Genomic DNA, 17774 nt, shown 5'->3' on the forward strand with positions numbered 1-17774 from the left:
GCTTCTGGCCTTCGCTGATTGGCGGGGCTGTGTCTCTGAGGTGAAGGGAAGATTAGAGGGGGAAGGTTGGCTGCTGAAAGGGCCTCCGGGCGGGGAGCGGGGCGTCGGAGAGGCATGTGGAGCCGCCCGGCTGCTCGTCCTGACAGCCGCGAGAGGCCTGTGCGCGAGCCCCTGTGCCCCCCCCCGTCGCGGAAGGGGCCCTACGTAAGAGTTGAAACGAGAAGTGCCGTTGGGCGCCGGAAGTAATGTGGTTGCTCTTTCAGCCTCCGCTTCTATTCCGACCCGTTTTCTTTCACTATTCTTTAATATGGAGACAGGGTTCAGGGTGGAAGAAGTAGTGCATGATCGCATCCACCTTCTACATTTAAAGCACACGACTCCCTCCCCAAAGATTCCTGGAAACTCTAGTTCGTTAAGGGTGCTGGGAATGGTAGCTCTGCAATTCTGTAAATAACAGTTCCCAGGATTCTTTGGGGAGAAGCCATGTGCTTAAGATGTGCTTTAATTGTATGGTGTGGATTAGAATAGAGCACACTACACGCCTGAGATACTTAAAGAATCATTAGTAGGATGGCAGCCACAGCCTCCACTGTTGAAAACATAAAAGGCTTCACTTTATTACAGTATTTTAAGACCAAAGGTCCCTCTGGCTCAGGTCTTTTCCTCCCAACTGAAGCAGCTCTTTGAAATCCAAGAGCAACTTAGTGTATTCTGCAACACTGCAAGGCATTATGCTTTGAAGCAGCTCAGAATTACAAAATGGACTGGGCTGGCCCTAAATCAAATTTGCCATAGGGACAGCTTTCTAAAATGGAGGGCTGGACCACAAGCTTTATCTTGCATCCAGGACAAAAAGGCAGGAAGGAATTGTGGCCAAGTCAATGCAATCATTTCAGAAAGCAGTGAGAGTTTTGAGCTCAGGAACGGCTGTGTGACAGTACTAACAAGTTCCAAATTTGCAGTCCTGCAAGCATGTAAACAAATGCTTAAGAGTTGAATAATCCAGTGACAGGAGGACTGAAGTGTAAAATGCACACCGTTTTTATAGTTGCATGCTTAGGTTCACGTTGAGGGAGATGAAACTGGATCGTGGTGGATTATACAAAGGCAGCCACTTAATCCACTTCAGCTCTTCACCCACCCAATTTGTCATCCGGTATATTATTGAACTGCTGCCATGGAGACACCAGCAACCCTCAAAGGCCTCTTCTTCCAAAATAACTAATAAGACTGAACTGGGGAGGGGGAGTGAACATGACGAACGTCATTAGATTGGAGAGAGGGAGTGAAAAGGAGGCAGAGCCCTGGAAGTCAGCAGAGGAAAAGCTCAGCAACAAAGCCAAAGGGGAGGGAGTCTGTGCTTTACACAGGAATATCCCATTTATCAAAGCTTGGTCTGTGCAAGTACAAACATGCACCCGCAGCTCCACAATACCCTTGAATTTTTTAAAATGTTGGATGTAGGAACCCAATATGAGCAACTAGTACCAGGCAGCAAATAGGCTGATGCTGTAATTCATGGGAAGTAGCAAATGTGGCTGGATTTGGGTAACCATGAAATAATCTAGTAGCACAATTCAGGGTTGAATATCCTTTAAAATTTAAAAACCTAAACACTGTGTTACTAAACTTTAGGTTAATGTTAGTCAGGAAATACTGGTTCAGATCCAGAAACCTTTGTGGCTTACCCAAAGGCTTAAGGTGGAGTAAGCAACAAGCATTGCACATTTTATATGAATGGACTGGAGTGTTCAGTTTAAGATAGCAATGCTGTGCAGACTTGTTTGGGAGCAAGAGCTTTTTGTTCTCCAGACTTTTAAAGTTTTGAGCCCTAGGCTGCAATTCTATACCTGAAAGGCCCATTGAATTCAGTGAGGCGTCTGAGTTTACATGCACCTGATCACACTGTTAAGCAATTTAACCTGCTGCTTTTAATTGTTGGTTCCCTCCATTTAGACTGGAAATATTCTGAGTTTCGTGTTGATTTTATTGTTATGTATGCCTGAACAACTCTGAAGAACCAGCTGACTAAATGCAGAATATAAATAAGTTATGTTGGGCTTAGTGTAATTTATTTGTAAGTGTGCCATGCATAGGATCCAGCTGGATTACATACAACTCTATTAATTTTAGGCAACTTGTTATTGGGGGGGAGGCACTGTGAGGACTGGATATGTGAAATCAGCATATCAAGTGTCCTGTGTAGTGATGCCTTTAGGTATTGCTTATTCTCTGTTTTCATGCAAGAATGTTTTAGCAAATGGAGGACCATCTGGAGTACCAACAGGATTTTCTGAACCCAGAACTGTATATTGATTGGGCCCTCCACACAACCAGCATAGGGGAATAATAATACTGGCCTACCTTGCAGGGCTATTGGGATTACTAAAATACTACGCATGAAACAATCTGAACATTTGAGATGTGCTATATAGATTAGTCAAATATTTCGCCAGTAACTGTTCAAACTAGATTCTGAATTGCTTTGTGACATAATTATCTGTCCCTGGTGCTGGTAGTCATGGCATTGGACCTAAATCCCTAAACAATCCAATATATAAATACCTCATGCTGGGAGCATTAGTCACCAAACTGGTTATCCTTTGAAAAAAACCGATAATTAATGCAATCCCTTTTATTTAATGGAGAGACCCTTTATCACCACACATTTGCTCCTGTGTTGATTGCTGTTGAAATGTTCAGGATAATCAGACATGATAATAGAAGATGGGTTGATTGTTTGCGATTCAGCAAAAATTCAGGTTTGGGCAGTTCAGCAAAAATCTGAAGAAGAACTGGTTTTTAAAGTGTTGTGCTCAACCTATTATTTATCTGTATTAATAGCTTTTTCTAACTTGTAGTTTTGTGGTTCTACTAGAACATGCTGCTTTGAGTTCAGTGCTATGACTCCGTTTCCCACACACTTATTTTGCAGATTCATTATTCACCATGGAAATACATGGTGTGTGCAAGCACATGCACGCATGCACACACAAAAATTCAGAATCCTGTTACTATAAACATTCTCTTTCCCACCCCACCCCCTCTGCAAAACATGCTTTCAATTAAAAAATATCATTAGGGGCCTGTGAATTGGAAGTAGGGAAGGTCACAAAGGCAGAGTGCTACAAACAGCAATTTTCACTTATACCAGTTAAGGGTTGCTAAAACTCTCTGAGAAATTGAAGGCGCAAGTAGTTGTTATGAGAATCACATTCTTTGTCACTGGAATTGCTTGGCCAATTTTTTGATGTGATTCGATTGGTGTTGCCTGCAGAATGTCACTGTTTTGCAAGAGGGATTTAATTGTGTACTGGAAATTTAGGTTTGTGCAACTAAATCACTCTGGATTAAAGCACTCTGTACAACAAATCCACTTTTAAAAAGGAGAGTTATTGGGAAATGCACTGAAAATAATGACAGATTGACAGGTAGACCTATAACCTCTGTGAAAACTCATCAGGATGAAATTAGGGTGAATGCACATTGTTGCACTCTCCCCAGAAACAGATTAGAATGAAGATAAAGAGCAGGCATAATATAACATCTGTGTCAACTTTATGCAAGCAAATCAGGATAAGTAGTTGATAAACAAGTTATCCTCCAAACTAAATAGTGTATTACGTATCTCTATTGCTATATAAGTGGGGAACATGAAAATTCCAGTACTGTACCTTATTCGACCACTTGTTTTCCCTTATGCCAGTCCTGCTACCTCTGGGACAACATAAAATAGCTTGTTTTGAACATGCTTTTATCTCCATCTTCATTTGGCCTGGGAAGGCTCAGCCTTAGCATGCCAAAAGATGCTTCATGTTCATATGAGAGTTACTGAAAATGATTTTAGGCTCCATATCAAGTGTAAGAATTATTTATATCAGACTGCTGATATTTTGCTTTGCTGCAACCTACTATTTCTTTCTCACTTTGACTCCTTAATAAATACTAAGTGCTTTGCAGACTTAGGATCATCTCACCAGACTGTTTTAACTAGCTTGGGTCCAGACCAGAGATTTGTGAAAGGTATTGGGAATTACTTGATTGATTCTGGCTCCAGAGGACAGGCAGATGTGAAGCATGTTCCTTCCCTACTCTCAAGAAACCCCATAGCTCTGAAGTGCCTTCTGCTTCAGAGCTAGAGAGATAATGCAGGTGGTTGTGATTATTAAAGGGTCACTTTTCTCTTGGTGGCATTTCCCTTTTTGTTACACACCACAAATCTCCAGAGTTCTCGTCTATAGAAAACTACACCCGGTAGTGCTGTCCTGCTAGGGCCTTTGGCTGGTTCTGCTATGTAGCAGGCTGAATTGACTCGCTTCTGGTGGCATGGGCAGGAGGAGGATAGGGGGCAGCAGGAATCAGTGCCTGAACTATGCAGGAAGATTTTGTCAAGCATTAGCCCTAGTGAGGTTGGGGTGCCATTAGGCTTTGCTTTAGGTAGCACAGCATCTTGGATCAGCACTGCTGGGCTTAGAGGATTTGCTGTATTTTCAAAAATGCAAAACAGATTGCACTATGCCAGGGGTCTGCAACCCGCGGCTCCGGAGCCACATGTGGCTCTTTTACACCTTTGCCGCAGCTCCGGGGCGGATACTAGCGAGGGGAGGAGGCGCATTGTGTGTCCCGACACTCCCCACTGTGGCAGGCGCTGTACTGGCTGTGACGTTGCATGGGGGCGGTGTGTGCGTTAGTCACGCACCGTCCCGACGTCACCTTCCCGCCCGCCCGCTACATTGTAAGGGGCATGTACGCTGGTCACTGCATTGAAAGGGGGCATGTACGCTGGTCACTGTTTTGAAGGGGAGTTAAGAACACACACACAAAAAGGTAACTTGTCAATTTAACGTTTATTTCTATGAGGAGTAATTCTGAGGGGTCAAACAAAGAAATAATAAAAAAGTGACAAACAAGTTATTTTTATAATGACGAGTTTTGTGGCTCCCAGTTGTTTTTTCTTCGGAAACGGGTCCAAGTGGCTCTTTTTGTCTTAAAGGTTGCAGACCCCTGCACTATGCCTTGAAGACTTGAGACATCAGAGTGAAAGCTGGCAGGCCTACTGAGGACAAAATGCAAAGGATGGTTCCCCAGCACAGGCACACGCACCCATTTTCAAGGACCAGGAACAAACTAGGGTTCTCAAACACTCTGCTTTATTGGTTCTATCAGGTGTTGCAAGAATTTTATCGTACATCCTAGCATTGTTAACCACAGCAGAAACAGAGCTGTGCTTTGTTGTGTTAGAAAAGCAAACCCCTTTCAGAGTCGCTCAAATTTCTTGTTTCCATAACAGTCAGAAATGTAGTTTCTTTTACGGCTTCATGTTTCTTGCAGAAGACCTACCTAACAAGCCCTTTTGCAATGTACAACTTTGATTTATTTTTTCTTCCATCTGTCCTTCCCGGATAACAGGTGACACATCATATACTAAGATACGTTGACATGAATGACAGCTGAATGATTGGAATGCTGATGGTGCCTGGCAGCTGAACTAAAGATTGGCAGGGATGTTAAGAAGATTGGTCTTTGAAATACCAGTTTGATCTCAAAAGCGCATGGCCTCTGAATTGTTTGGAAACTTCTCTGCAGAGTGCTTTTCAGGTTGAATTCAACAATTTATTCATGTGCCACAGATGATGTACCACCATCTAGTCTCGGTGTTTCATGAGATCAGAGGCGCCACCTTCACCAGAGGATTGAGGGGGTCTGTGTGCAATGTCCTGATGCACTGACGTCGTGGGGGGGGAGAGCTCTGAACATTGAGGGGGCCCGGCTCCTTAAAAAAAAATCAGGGGATCCCACAGTGCTTCAGCCCCTAGGAGCCGGCGCCACTGCATGGAATACAATGGTAAATTCCAGAGCTAAAGAAAGATGGAAGCCATTGCATTGTACTACTTGCTTCATTTATGGAAAAAGAAATGTTATTACTCAAGTTAGTCTATATTTACACTACTTGGAAATCCTTCCTTCTGAGATTAGGGGGCTTCTGTACTTACACTGGAGAGAGAGAAAAATGAACTATGCACTTGGCCAGGATACTTCCATGTATTCTTGCTTCAAATCTTCCTCTATCTAAACTGAAGTACACAGAGGTGAAGTACCTGGATTGTTCATTTGGTTAGAGTGTGGTGCTGATAACACCACGGTGGCAGGTTTGATCCCTGTACGGGGCAGCTGCATATTCCTGCATTGCAGGGGGTTGGACTAGATTATCCTCAGGGTCCCTTCCAACTCTATGACTCTAAAATCTGAGTAATCGTAATCTCCGAAGGCTCAACTCTGCCCCCATCTTCCTCCCTTTCTGCTGATTCTTGTGTCTATTTTTAGAGGATGCCCCCTTAAGGTAGCAAACTGTAAAAAAATATTTGACTATATGGTGCTATGTTAAACCTATGTAGGTTGTATCCAATGATGGCTTTGCTTGGAAAGTGCCTCTGCTCATCTAAGTTGGCTGTGAAAGACATCTGACACTGAAAGCAGATTTCTTGGCTGTAGACCCAACCTGCCCCTTTGTCACAGATCCTTACAAACCGGTTCAGATGGCAGAGTGATAAGAGGAAAGCACTCAGTGAAAAGTAAGGCGGCCAGGTAAAAGAGAGGACAGGGCTACTGCACTTTTAATAGTTGTTCAGAAGACCGGATTTCAGCAGGTGTGGCTTGCAGGACAAGCCAGATCTGTTGTGATTCTTCTACACAACCATTCATGCTTCAGCCCCCCCCCCCCCGTTTCCTGCCCTTTTGTGACACCCCAAATCAGCTGCTTAAAACAGCTGACCCATAACGTACAGTGTTAGGTGTTGCTGCTTTTAACCCTGTAAGCTGCTTTATTTTGCATTAAAAGTGGTATATCTGTGTACTGTTTGGTGATTTTTGAAATATTAAGTAATATATATGTCTGAATGTGTGTGTGTGTGAACTTTTAAATAAAATAAATAGCATGGCACAACAGTGAGGCTTTTTAAAATATATATACAGGTTTTTCAGTTTGGACAGAAATAAACACCAGTAATCTTTCAACCCTAGTTCAGCATCATTTGTGTCAAATGGCCTTAATCTTTTTCTCCAGGGGTCCCTCTCGTGGCTGCTGCTTTGCTTGCAGTACCCAGTAGCTTAATTAGAAACAAGGGCTGAACATACTGAAGCATAAAAATAAATATCTGTATTAGAAAACAGTTTAGCTGCTGGAGAAACATGAGAAAGGAACAAGCAGAGTTTTACAGTAAAATGATATCAGATGCTAGAAAAGTTCAGCATATGGGAGGCCACGTAATACCGAAAAGTATGAAGCGTTATGGCTAAAATAATAAACCAAATATTTGCAGAGAATATGGGTAACACTATTCAAAAGGCTGTGTTATCTTTCAGGGATACAAGCTTATCAACTAATAGTTTATGTATCAGTGGAGTTTAAAGATAAGAGTACTGAGGCTACTGTATCTTGACTACAGAGAGCCAGTGTGGTGTAGTGGTTATTGTTATACTTTTTTTTTAATTAAAAAATGTCCTTTAAAAATGAACAGAGTTTTTTTTTAATGAGAGTTCTCTGGCATCTCCTCCAGTATCACCAAAGGGGAGATATAACAATCAGATTTATTTAAATATAATAAACTGAGTTTTTTAATTCATCAGACCAAAAAAAAAATCCAAAAGTTTATATTTAGCAATACTTTTACTTAATTATATCATAAGTTAGATCAGCGTAGTCAAATACATCTTACTGAGCAGTGCTGGTCTCCTGATTATGGAACTTCCTCCCTAAACGGGTGCATTTATTCCCTATGTCAATGATTTTTAAGCAGGCTTTGAAAACGCTTTCCTCAAAACTGACATTTTAACACTCTGCATTTAACTGCTGCTTTTAATGATTTATTCTTTGCTGCTTGGTTTTTGTTTTTACACTAATGTTGTATTTTTACTGTCAACGATCATGTTTTAACTGCAGCTGTCATTATAACATTTTAATATTTTGTTTGTGGTTTTGTGATTTGTTATAATGAGCTTTTATCTCATGACCCACCCCGGTTAACCCTGAGAGGTGGCCTATGAATACCCAAATAAATGCATATGGCTTGTGTCCACTGCCATTTAGGCAATGAAGCCTGCACTCTCTTTTTATATGTAGTTATTACTATATTTGTTTTTGTGCTGCAGTCTTTATTCTTCAGCTTGAAATGTTCCCATTTAAGTTAGGCCTGCTGGATCCATCCACCAGACAATTGTTCTTTGGACCTGGTAACTAATGCACTGGTTTGTTTGTTTTAATAAAAAAACCTATTTAATGGGCTGTACACCACTAGCATGGTTTGAGAACAAGGTAAACCATAAAAATCTGATGCCAACTCCGCTTTAGATCCTTTATAACAATAGCTTTGTCATTTGCCATGTTGTATCTTCATTGCTAGGTTTCCCTTTCCTCTGCACTGGTAAAGTCTAGCTTAGCTAGCCACAGGATAGGACTCGGGGAAATAGTAGGGAGCTTGGTGGGCTATGGGACAGTCGACCCTCTTCTCATTCTTTGGACTGCACAAGTCAGAAGGTTCTGCTGATGACAATCAGTTGGTTGCAGGGGGTGGGAAGGAAGGAATGAGAAAGGAAGCAATGAGAGCCAGTGTGGTGTAGTGGTTAAGAGCGGTGGACTCCTAATCTGGTGAACCGGGTATGGCTCTCTGTTTTGTCCCTGATGTGACTGCATAACAAAAGTTGAGTCTGGCTCCTGCTTTCAACCTCAAGCCACCCAAGGCTGATCATCAGCTTGTGTCTGCCCTTGTTGTACCTCCTGGCCCCTCCCACTGGCAAAAAACTTTTTATTTTTGCTGTGTTGTATACTTTCCCCTTTCTTCTAAGGCTGTGCATGTATAGGCTACAATGTCGATTTTGCTGACACAGCAGTGGTGTTATCTCCTCATGCCACTGACATAACTCAAGAAAAGGCTAAAGAAATTGAGCAAAAGTGATATTTTTGTTGTTGTAGGATTTATACATCAGACAGTGATTCATGGTTATTTAGCATATATACTGATCAGTCAAATGGTCCTCTGAAGATGAAATTAATTTCGGTCCTCAAACTGTGCCTTATTTTTTAACAGGTATGCTGCAAGGAATTCAATGGGATTTGGTGGTCTGAAAATAAAAAGAGAATAGTGGTTTTGTACATACCTACTAATTCAAGAATTCTTTTAACCTCAATTAAATTATCAAAATTACCCACCTAAAAGTAGTTTCAGGAATGGAACCCACAGTATGTAGTAGATTTTAAAAGACTAAAAGTACTTGAGTATTCTTTGGGATCACAAAACATTTTACTTTAATACATTACGGCGGCAGTCCTAACCCTACTTATCTGGGAGTAAGCCCCATTGAATTAAACAGAACTTAACTGAGTAGACATGGGTTAGGATTCTGCCATAAGTAGCAGGCACTTGGTAAATGTAGAGTTGCAAGTGAAAACATTTTAATTTCTTATATCATTAGCATTTTTCTCTTAATTTCATCTGTGGTAGGCTAAATTCCAAAGTTTCAAAGAATGTCAGATTTTTACAGCTGTTCATTTGATCTGCTTTTTTATTTTAACTTGGGGCAAGTGTTAAATTCCTTAAAATGGAAATGAATTCCTTAACTCCTATACTGGACTGGCATGGCTTAAAGCTGTTGAACTATAATATTACATGGTTGTTATTGGGCCTGAAAAATGAGGGGGAAATGCTTAGATTTATTTACTTTAGCCTTACTATCTATCCTAATCCCTTTCTGCTTGGGAAGGGAAATGAGAGGAAACTACTCTGTACCCCTCTAGACATATGGAAACAGGGATTAAAAATATGTAGATTTAGGAATGCTTGGCTCTAGGAGCTCCCACCATCTCATCCTACAGAAATAACAGGAGAGAAGTAGTGATCCAGTAGCAGTTCATCCCCTCCTCCCCCCAAAAAAAACAGGATAATGAATGCTGTGGTCTCTCATCATAGCCATGTCAAGTCAGGTTGTATTCTATTTACTACAGGCCAGTCTTGATCTCCACCCTCGTTCTTTTTAGACCTCTTCCAATCCTAGCTTTGCTAACTCTAAAATGAAACTGGATACTGTACTCATCTGCATCATGCTGTTCATAGTGCTTATCAAATTAAGGCTGATGACCAGAGCCAGCATAACTTCTTCCAGTTTGTGTAGAAATTTTCACACTTCACACAAATGCATTAAAGTCTCATTCCCAAACACAGCAAATGTGGTGGCAATAAGTGTCAGGACTATATCAGTTCAAAATACAAGTGTGGGCTCACATGAATGAATTATTCTTCATACAGAAATGCTTGAAAAACAGCATATCAAAGGGTAAGGTCTAATGATGCAAAATGCTACATTTATTATGTGCAAATGATTATTTAGCATGCAAAATTCATTCACCTGAGCTCCTATCCACTGTTGTAAAGCCCAGCCATATATTTCCCACCTCACTTGCTGTTTGTAAGAACTATGCCTATGTAATGACTGCAAGCAGAAGTCTGTGAACGTTGTTAAGAATGAAATCATGAAAGATAAATATGTTACCTTTCTTTTGCAAGTACTGCAAGACCTTGTAGTAAGATAGGCACAACTGTCTGGTCCAGATAGGCACGTGTAGGTAGTGACTGAAGATCTACTTTCTGCTTTGATGTTTTCTCTGCACTTGCTTTCTCATTTTCCACTATTCGCTTAAAATGTAAACAAACACTAGATGAAGACAGCAATCCAGTGTTTAAGTTGAAAATATAAAGTCATGCATTTCGGGACTATCTAAAAATTGACCAAAAATCCATATGTTTTACTTATTCAGTGAAATAAGTATGTTTTCTCCAAAAAAAAAAAACCCATGCAGAACCCCCATTAAAAATGTTTGTTTCCTTGAAAATTCTGTTTGCTTACTGTGGCTCCATGAGACAGCCATTGCTGTTTCATTGCCTGATTTTTACAGATTTACAGCAAAAATGTCTAGATGAGGTGAATGGTGGTGAAATCACCTGGATAGTGAAATAAAAATTGTTTTGCACAAAAAATGCACACAAATATGCAAATACATTCAATAGGTTAACATCAATCTGAGGATCTTCATATGTGCAACAGTCTTTGTAATACTAATGCCAAGATGAAAGCTTTTAAAAACAGCAAAATAAATCTCTCTCATTCTTAGCTGCACAAGCTCAGGCACTTCTATAATAAATACCTGAGATTGTAAAGTTGTATTAGACAAGCTATTCTAACACACAAGCTATTCTAATTGAGTGAAGCCCCTATCCCTAGCTTCACTCAATTCTATGAATAAACAACTTTAGCAAATTGTACTCTTTAAGTATGTTGAGATGAGACTATTATTAATTTATTACCCACCCTTCACTCAAAGTTCCCAGGATGGGCAACAACCATTTACAATACTGTTTAAAATCTTACAATTAAGAAATACAATCACAAAAAATGGAGCAGATCCCAATTTCAACAGGGAATATTTAACTCTAATGATAAACTTAGTTACCTCTACGTTTTCTGTAAGACCATATTCCGCATGAGGATTTTCTGGAACCTGCAAAGCATCACACAATTATAAAATATCTCTTACACACACAATCTCACTAAAGCAGGTATTGTTGGGGATTTTGGCATTACCTGTGGCTGGCTCTCCATAATCTGTTCTGTCTCCATGATGTGTGGAAGTTAGCAAATACAAAGTAGTCTTGGGGAGGAAACAGAAGTTTATCGATTACACTGTGACCAGTTTTAGAAACTTCTCTCTCAAGTACAGCTGATAGTTCATATGTTACCAACAACTTCCAAGTGTCTTTTGGTATGACACATTTCATATCTTCCTGTTAAGGGATTTTTTAAAATTAAAAATAAAATATCTCTTAACAGGAAGATCAAGGGGTTTGAATGTCAGTTATTTTAAGCAGAAAAGTTAATTTCTATCCAAATGTTCGGGGGGGGGGGAGGGAGGGGAGGAGAAGCGGGAAAAATGGGAGTGGGGTGGGGGAAACAGGATCAACTACATGCACTGCTATAAAAAGCAATGATACGGGTGGGGGCCGGCCTTTGGCCCTCCAGATGCTGCTGACCTCAACCTCCACAACAAGCACAGAAAACAGGTAGGGATGGCAGACCAAGAGCATTTGGAGGGCCACAGATTCCCCAGCCCTGTTGTAATGGCTGCGTCTTGAACTTGCACACGTTTACTCAGCAGTAAGTCCCCGTTATTCTAATGGGTCTTGCATTACTCCAGAGTAAGCGTGCCTGCAGTTGCAGCCTATGCGTCCGTAAGGAAAAGCTTCGTCCGATCGAGGAGCAGCCCGAACGTGACTATCAACAGCCGGCCTGCCTGCCTGCTTTTCCTTTCTTAAAGGAAACCGACCCTCGTGGCTCCAAAGGACCCCCGGAGCCCGAGCGGTAGAAGCGCCAAGAGGGCAGCAGGCGGCCCGGGACCTCCATTTCCCCGCTCCCGCTCCCCGGTCCCAAGGCAGAGGATAGGCGCCGCGAACCTCGGTCCGCGGCTCGGCAGCCCCGCGCTCACCTCCGCTTAGCCGAGCGGCTCTTGGGTTCGAGGATGAAAAGCCAGCAAGAAAAACCACCCGTCGCGGAGCAACGAGCGAAACAATCCGCGAGACGAGTCGTAAACAAGGAAATTCGACTGTCGTATAGCGGCGCGCCGTAAAGGAGGGAGCCGGGAAATGTCGCGCTTCACAGGCGGTAAGCGACTCGGGTCTCTAGCGCGCCTGCGTAATGGAGAGAGCTCTCCAAGGCAGAAGCTGTGCGGTGGGGATTCGCTTCTGTTCAGGATGGCCTTTAGCGCGGAGGTTGGCTCATCGCATAAACTCTGTTCTCAGTTTCCGGCATGTGAAGATCAGAATAAAAAAAAGAAGACGAGTGGTCTTGTTCGCTTCTCTTCACCCCGATCAAATGAGTTTGAATTCTACTGAAGTATTTCTTCATTCTGTGTAATAATAAATAATCTTGTCTAGCAACTAGTACTCTGGTTTTGTGCGAAATGTAAAAATATGTAGGAAAGCAAGCAGTAAAACAGCTGTTGGTCATGGCAACCAGGATCCTTTAAAAGCTGGGTCGTATGAAAAGAACATAAATTTCAAAGGGAACTGGGCCAGATAATTTAAATGTGCCTGTACAGTAAAAGGTAAAGGTAAAGGTACCCCTGCCCGTACGGGCCAGTCTTGACAGACTCTGGGGTTGTGCGCCCATCTCACTTAAGAGGCCAGGGGCCAGCGCTGTCCGGAGACACTTCCGGGTCACGTGGCCAGCGTGACATCGCTGCTCTGGTGAGCCAGAGCCGCACATGGAAACGCCGTTTACCTTCCCGCTGGTAAGCAGTCCCTATTTATCTACTTGCACCCGGAGGTGCTTTCGAACTGCTAGGTTGGCAGGCGCTGGGACCGAGCAGCGGGAGCGCACCCCGCCGCAGGGATTCGAACTGCCGACCTTTTAATCGGCAAGTCCTAGGCGCTGAGGCTTTAACCCACAGCGCTTTAGCTTCCGGTGTTGAATTGACAGAAAAAGCAAACTCTCTCCTGAAGGGAGCAGGATATCCAGGTGGGACTGAGTAATAAGCAACTCTAGTAAGAAAGGAATCACTAGGTTCTAGTCTACTTTCTTCAACAGGTTTCTTTAGTGTAACACAAGGAAGGCTGATGCTCAGCATTTAAAATTAAGTTGCCATGTTGGATGTATCAGTCACTCTACATTGGAGTGGGCGCACCCAATATTCCCTTGGCTCTACTAACATATGGGCCATGATATCATCCCATTCCCTGCAGTGGAGTTGAATCTCAGAAGCATCAATATTGCAGCAAAAGCACAATCTCATTCCAAGTGCACAATGAGGAGGAGGGGATGCAGGGATACAATATTAACATCCCAGGCAACCCTACCATTGGAAGAAAGGGTACTCATTCTGAGGGTATGACTGAAGTTTGCCTCCAGTATTCATCAAGAAAAACGACCGCAGGTTTTCAAAATTTGAGGGAAAACTCCTAGTTTGGAATATTCCATTAACTGATGTTATTTGACCCACAGGTCCTTTAACAATGGATCTGATTGCCTTTCCTTGGCAGCATAATTGTGATAGGTACAAATTATAATGTCTGTAAATCCAAACTGATAATTTCCCACTGCTTTTCCACAACATGCTTATAATTATTATTTGTGACATGAAAATGAAAATTGTATTCTAGGAATTAGCTTTCATATATATGCATTACTGATCCTATACAGTTAGGTATTACATTGAAATCAATAGGTTCAAAAGTGATTAATTCTGCATAGGATTGCATTCTATGTGTACTAGAAATTAGATAGGTTATCTATATTTTATATGCCATCTTCCAAGTATTTGATTTTTAAAATTTATTATTAATAACCTCATCACAGCCTGATGCCCTCAAAGCAGTACACAAGATAAAATGAGATAAAAACAACAAATAATAATACACACGCCACAAAAAAACCACGATTTCTAAATATGAATAAGTAATATTCCATAAAAGGACTGAGTCATACTTCAGGGAAAGTCTTCAAAAACATCTTCAGTAGCCACCTAAACATCAAGACATCAAGGCATCAAGCGCCTGTCTAATCTCAAGCAGTAATTAATTCCTGAGGGCTAGAGCTTCAACACTCAAAGCCTCGTTTCCAGTACAAACTAAGCACACCTCTGAGGCATACAATAGTCTCAGCAGTGCTCCTCTAGAGGTGTGCAGTTGCCAGGCAGGGCTATATGAGGCAAGATGGTCGCTTAGGAAACCTATTCCAACTTTTTTTAGGGCTTTGAATACTGAAAGTAAAACCTTTAATGGTGCCTTATAGCCTTTTGGCAACGTGTTCAGCTCCCACAGCAGAGGTGTTATATGGTGATGGTGAAAGAATATCCCAGCCAACAACCTATCTGCTGCATTCTGCACCGTTGCAATTAAGTTCAAGGGTACATAGATCCCACATGGAGCACATCACAGTAATCTAGACTTGAGGTTACAAATATCAAGACCACAGCGGCCAAGCATCTCTGTGTAGGAACAGCCAGAGCTGCCTTAACACAGCTGATAAAAGGCATGCTTGGCTACCAAGGTAATTTGCACACCAAGAGACAAACAAGGGTCCAGAGACGCACCCCCAGACTATATACCTGTTCCTTCAGAAAGAGTGCAACCCCATCCAGAACAGACAATTGGTCTACCCCCTGGATATGGGAAATTATATAGGAAGAGATAGTGACACTGTGATGATACATATGGTAAAAAAATGTATTGGAATAGTGAATAGGGCTTCTAGACAATTCTTGTTTTAAGTAGGTCCTTTATTCAAAAACATAACCAGCATCACATATGTCTCTTAAAGCTTTGCTGCATCATTCCGTAGAATGTAATTTTATGTGTTTTATATTACTTCGAACACCCCCCGTTTAGTTTTTAATTGCAGGTATCTGTAGAAAACTTCCCTGCCTCCGTCCCTTCTTGCCTTGACATTCTGTCCATAGCTGTCAACTTACAGATTTGAAAATAAGGGACCAGCAGCCAAAATAAGGGACCTGCAGCCTCACCTGTTCCAGGCACTCCAGTCTTCCTGTCCTCCTGCAGTCTGGTCAAACTCATGCTGGGTAGCTTCGAGAACACTGTCCAACCAACTTTGCAGTGGCGTAGCGTGGGTTGTCAGCACCCGGGGCAAGGCAAGTAATTTGCGCCCCTAACCCGTGGATTTGCGCCCCCTAACCCTAACCCCCAGATGTTGCGCCCGGTGCGGCCGGCCCCCCCTGCACCCCCCACGCTACACCACTGCAACTTTGTAACCAGAGGTTCAACTGAATAGAATCTGAATCACATGCACCAGAAGGTCTATGCAGCCTCAACTTAAGATGGCTCCCCACCCTGGCTTTGCACTGCAAAGTTTGCAGTAGCACGTGCAACAAAATGGCGTCCAGCATTCAAAAACCTCCTCAGCTTGAATTAACTAGCCACACACAAGGCATGCAAGCTCCACACCCCCAGTCGTTCTTAGACTTCTTATTGCAACACAGCCAAGCAACACAGTTGGAGCCTCCCTCCTCCCTGGCTGGCAGGGAGAGGAGCTGCTTCCTTTGAAATTTAAGGGACATCATTTAAGGGACATCCATCAATAAGGGACAGCAGCGGGACATGGCGCTGGAATAAGAGACTGTCCCTTCAAATAAGGGACACTTGACAGCTATGCATTCTGTCAACAGGCTGAGGACAGAAGAAAGAAATCCTAACTCCCATTACGCATTGTATTCCCTAGTGACTACATTGCCCAGAGTGCACCGCTTTCACACAAAGCGGGTGCAATGTAAAGTGGAGGAAGAGGGGCATAAACCCTCACTGGTACAGTACTGTATTGGCTTTTACGCCGACACTAAGAGACACACCAGCCAGCCAACCCGCTATCTCCGTTAATTACGTGAGAAGCATTGCGTGATGGTAGCCTTCCGGGTTGACCCGCCTCCTTCCCCTACCGCCCGTAGTGCTGACCACGCCCCCTATTGTCGCTTATGCGGTTCGCGCAGGCGCAAATGGACGACAGCGTCCAGGAGGCCGGCGAAGGGCTGCTGTTACGGCGCTCCTTATTCAGGAAGCGTCGCTGCGCAGATTGCCTCGTGCGCGCGCCTGCGAGTGCCCCCTGTGCCTGATAGCGGGGCTGAGGGAAAGGGGCGTAGCCTGTGCCATGGCAGGCCCGCGCGGCTGGTTGTTGTCAGTCGCTGGCAGCGGGTTATGGCGACGGCGGTGGTGAATGAATTCTCCGGGCGGGAGAGGGAAGAAGAAGGGCTTAGCCGCCTCCAGCTCCCCGACTCGGGCCGCCGGGACTTCCTCTCCGCCCGGGGCCGGGCCGGCTCCCTCCGTCCAGCCCCACCAGCAACAGGCAGCTGCGGCTACGGCGGCGGCGGCTTCCCCTCACAAGCGCAACCTCTACTACTTCTCGTACCCGCTGTTCGCCGCCTTCGCCCTGCTCCGCTTCCTGGCCTTCCAGCTGGGGCTGCTCTTCGCCTGGCTCTGCGAGCGCCTCTCCCGCGGCGGCGTCCTCATGGCAGCCGCCAAAGGCACCGCCAGGGCCGGCGCCGGCGACGCTCCCGAGACGGTGCGAGCCTGCCACAAGCGAGCCTTCGAGTGCATCTCCACGGCGCTGCGCATCGACGAAGACGAGGCCGGTAAGGGAGGCCCCGGAGAGGCGAAATGGCTGCGGCAAAGGATGGGGGGGGGGGGAGAGCGGCTGTGTTGCGCGGCGAGGACGGTGCCGGCGGAGGGAAGGGGAAGGGGATGCCGCCCAGGAGGACAGGGGCGGGCGTGCGGCGGGGAGAAGCCCCCTTTCGTCGTCGCCTCACGCCCGTCGGATGGCTGCGCCCCCCATCTTCGGTGCCCCCTAGTTCTGTCAACCTTCCCTTCCCGGCGCTGTGTCTCCTTATGCTTCCGAGTTCGCTCTTGTCGCCCATCTATCTGCTCTCGCAGTCGAGGGGACTCAAGAGTGTTTTTATAGGTCCTCCTTGTAGTGTCGGCAGCGACGGTTCAGTCCCCGCGCAATTAGTTAGATAGGCAACGGTTTAAAAGGCGAGGGGCTTTGAAGAATAGAATTGCTCCAAAGTGAAAAGCCTGTGGTGGTATATTTACCCCATAAGAGGCGGCGAATGTTACAATGTATGGAGGGTGCTGACATGAAGGACTTGGTGGGTGGAGTCTATGTAAAGGGAGGCTTTGCTGTGAATGTGAAAGAGACTTTGTGTTACCGGCTTAGTCTCTTTGTTCTCC

The 17774-nt window shown here is 44.0% G+C and overlaps 2 protein-coding genes and 1 long non-coding RNA gene across 8 annotated transcripts in view; 2 read left to right on the forward strand and 1 right to left on the reverse strand.

The window, feature by feature from the left end:
• The first annotated feature begins 48 nt into the window (after window positions 1–48).
• LOC310841638 lies at window positions 49–6853 on the forward strand. The gene is made up of 2 exons (XR_014562640.1): window positions 49–242; window positions 5410–6853. It is a non-coding gene; the product is annotated as an uncharacterized lncRNA (long non-coding RNA).
• A 2084-nt stretch (window positions 6854–8937) lies between these two features.
• On the reverse strand, window positions 8938–12785 carry DPY30 (dpy-30 histone methyltransferase complex regulatory subunit). Of its 2 annotated transcripts, none has more exons than XM_083732891.1 (5): window positions 12530–12785; window positions 11632–11698; window positions 11501–11548; window positions 10543–10685; window positions 8938–9117 (listed from the first exon to the last, which is right to left on the reverse strand). In XM_083732891.1, the coding sequence occupies exons 2-5, from the start codon at window positions 11665–11667 to the stop codon at window positions 9045–9047; spliced, it is 300 nt and encodes a 99-aa protein (XP_083589017.1). In that variant the 5' UTR covers window positions 11668–11698; window positions 12530–12785; the 3' UTR covers window positions 8938–9044. The 2 variants fall into 2 exon arrangements, with proteins under 2 accessions (XP_083589017.1, XP_083589018.1); XM_083732892.1 differs by having other exon boundaries at window positions 12498–12686.
• Window positions 12786–16228: 3443 nt separating this feature from the next.
• Window positions 16229–17774, forward strand: part of SPAST (spastin) — a 36496-nt gene continuing 34950 nt past the window's right edge. For 3 of the 5 annotated variants that reach the window (XM_083732461.1, XM_083732460.1, XM_083732462.1), the window contains exon 1: window positions 16229–17179. In XM_083732461.1, the coding sequence (XP_083588587.1) occupies window positions 16765–17179 (415 nt within the window). In that variant the 5' untranslated portion in view covers window positions 16229–16764. The remainder of the gene's footprint in view (window positions 17180–17774) is intronic. The other 2 variants (XR_014562520.1, XM_083732459.1) reach the window with 1 other exon arrangement.

This window comes from Podarcis gaigeae, assembly GCF_964106915.1.
Source record: "Podarcis gaigeae genome assembly, chromosome: 3".
Classification (NCBI taxonomy): domain Eukaryota; kingdom Metazoa; phylum Chordata; class Lepidosauria; order Squamata; family Lacertidae; genus Podarcis; species Podarcis gaigeae.

Bases quoted from the DNA above. Each gene is read 5' to 3' on its own strand.
- DPY30 (XM_083732891.1), bottom strand. From the start codon at position 11,667: ATGGAGACAGAACAGATTATGGAGAGCCAGCCACAG. The intron at 11,549-11,631 runs GTAATGCCAAAA...GATGCTTTGCAG, and splicing joins TTATGGAGAGCCAGCCACAG to GTTCCAGAAAATCCTCATGC. The intron at 9,118-10,542 runs GTAACATATTTA...TTTTATTTTCAG, and splicing joins GCAGTACTTGCAAAAGAAAG to ACCACCAAATCCCATTGAAT.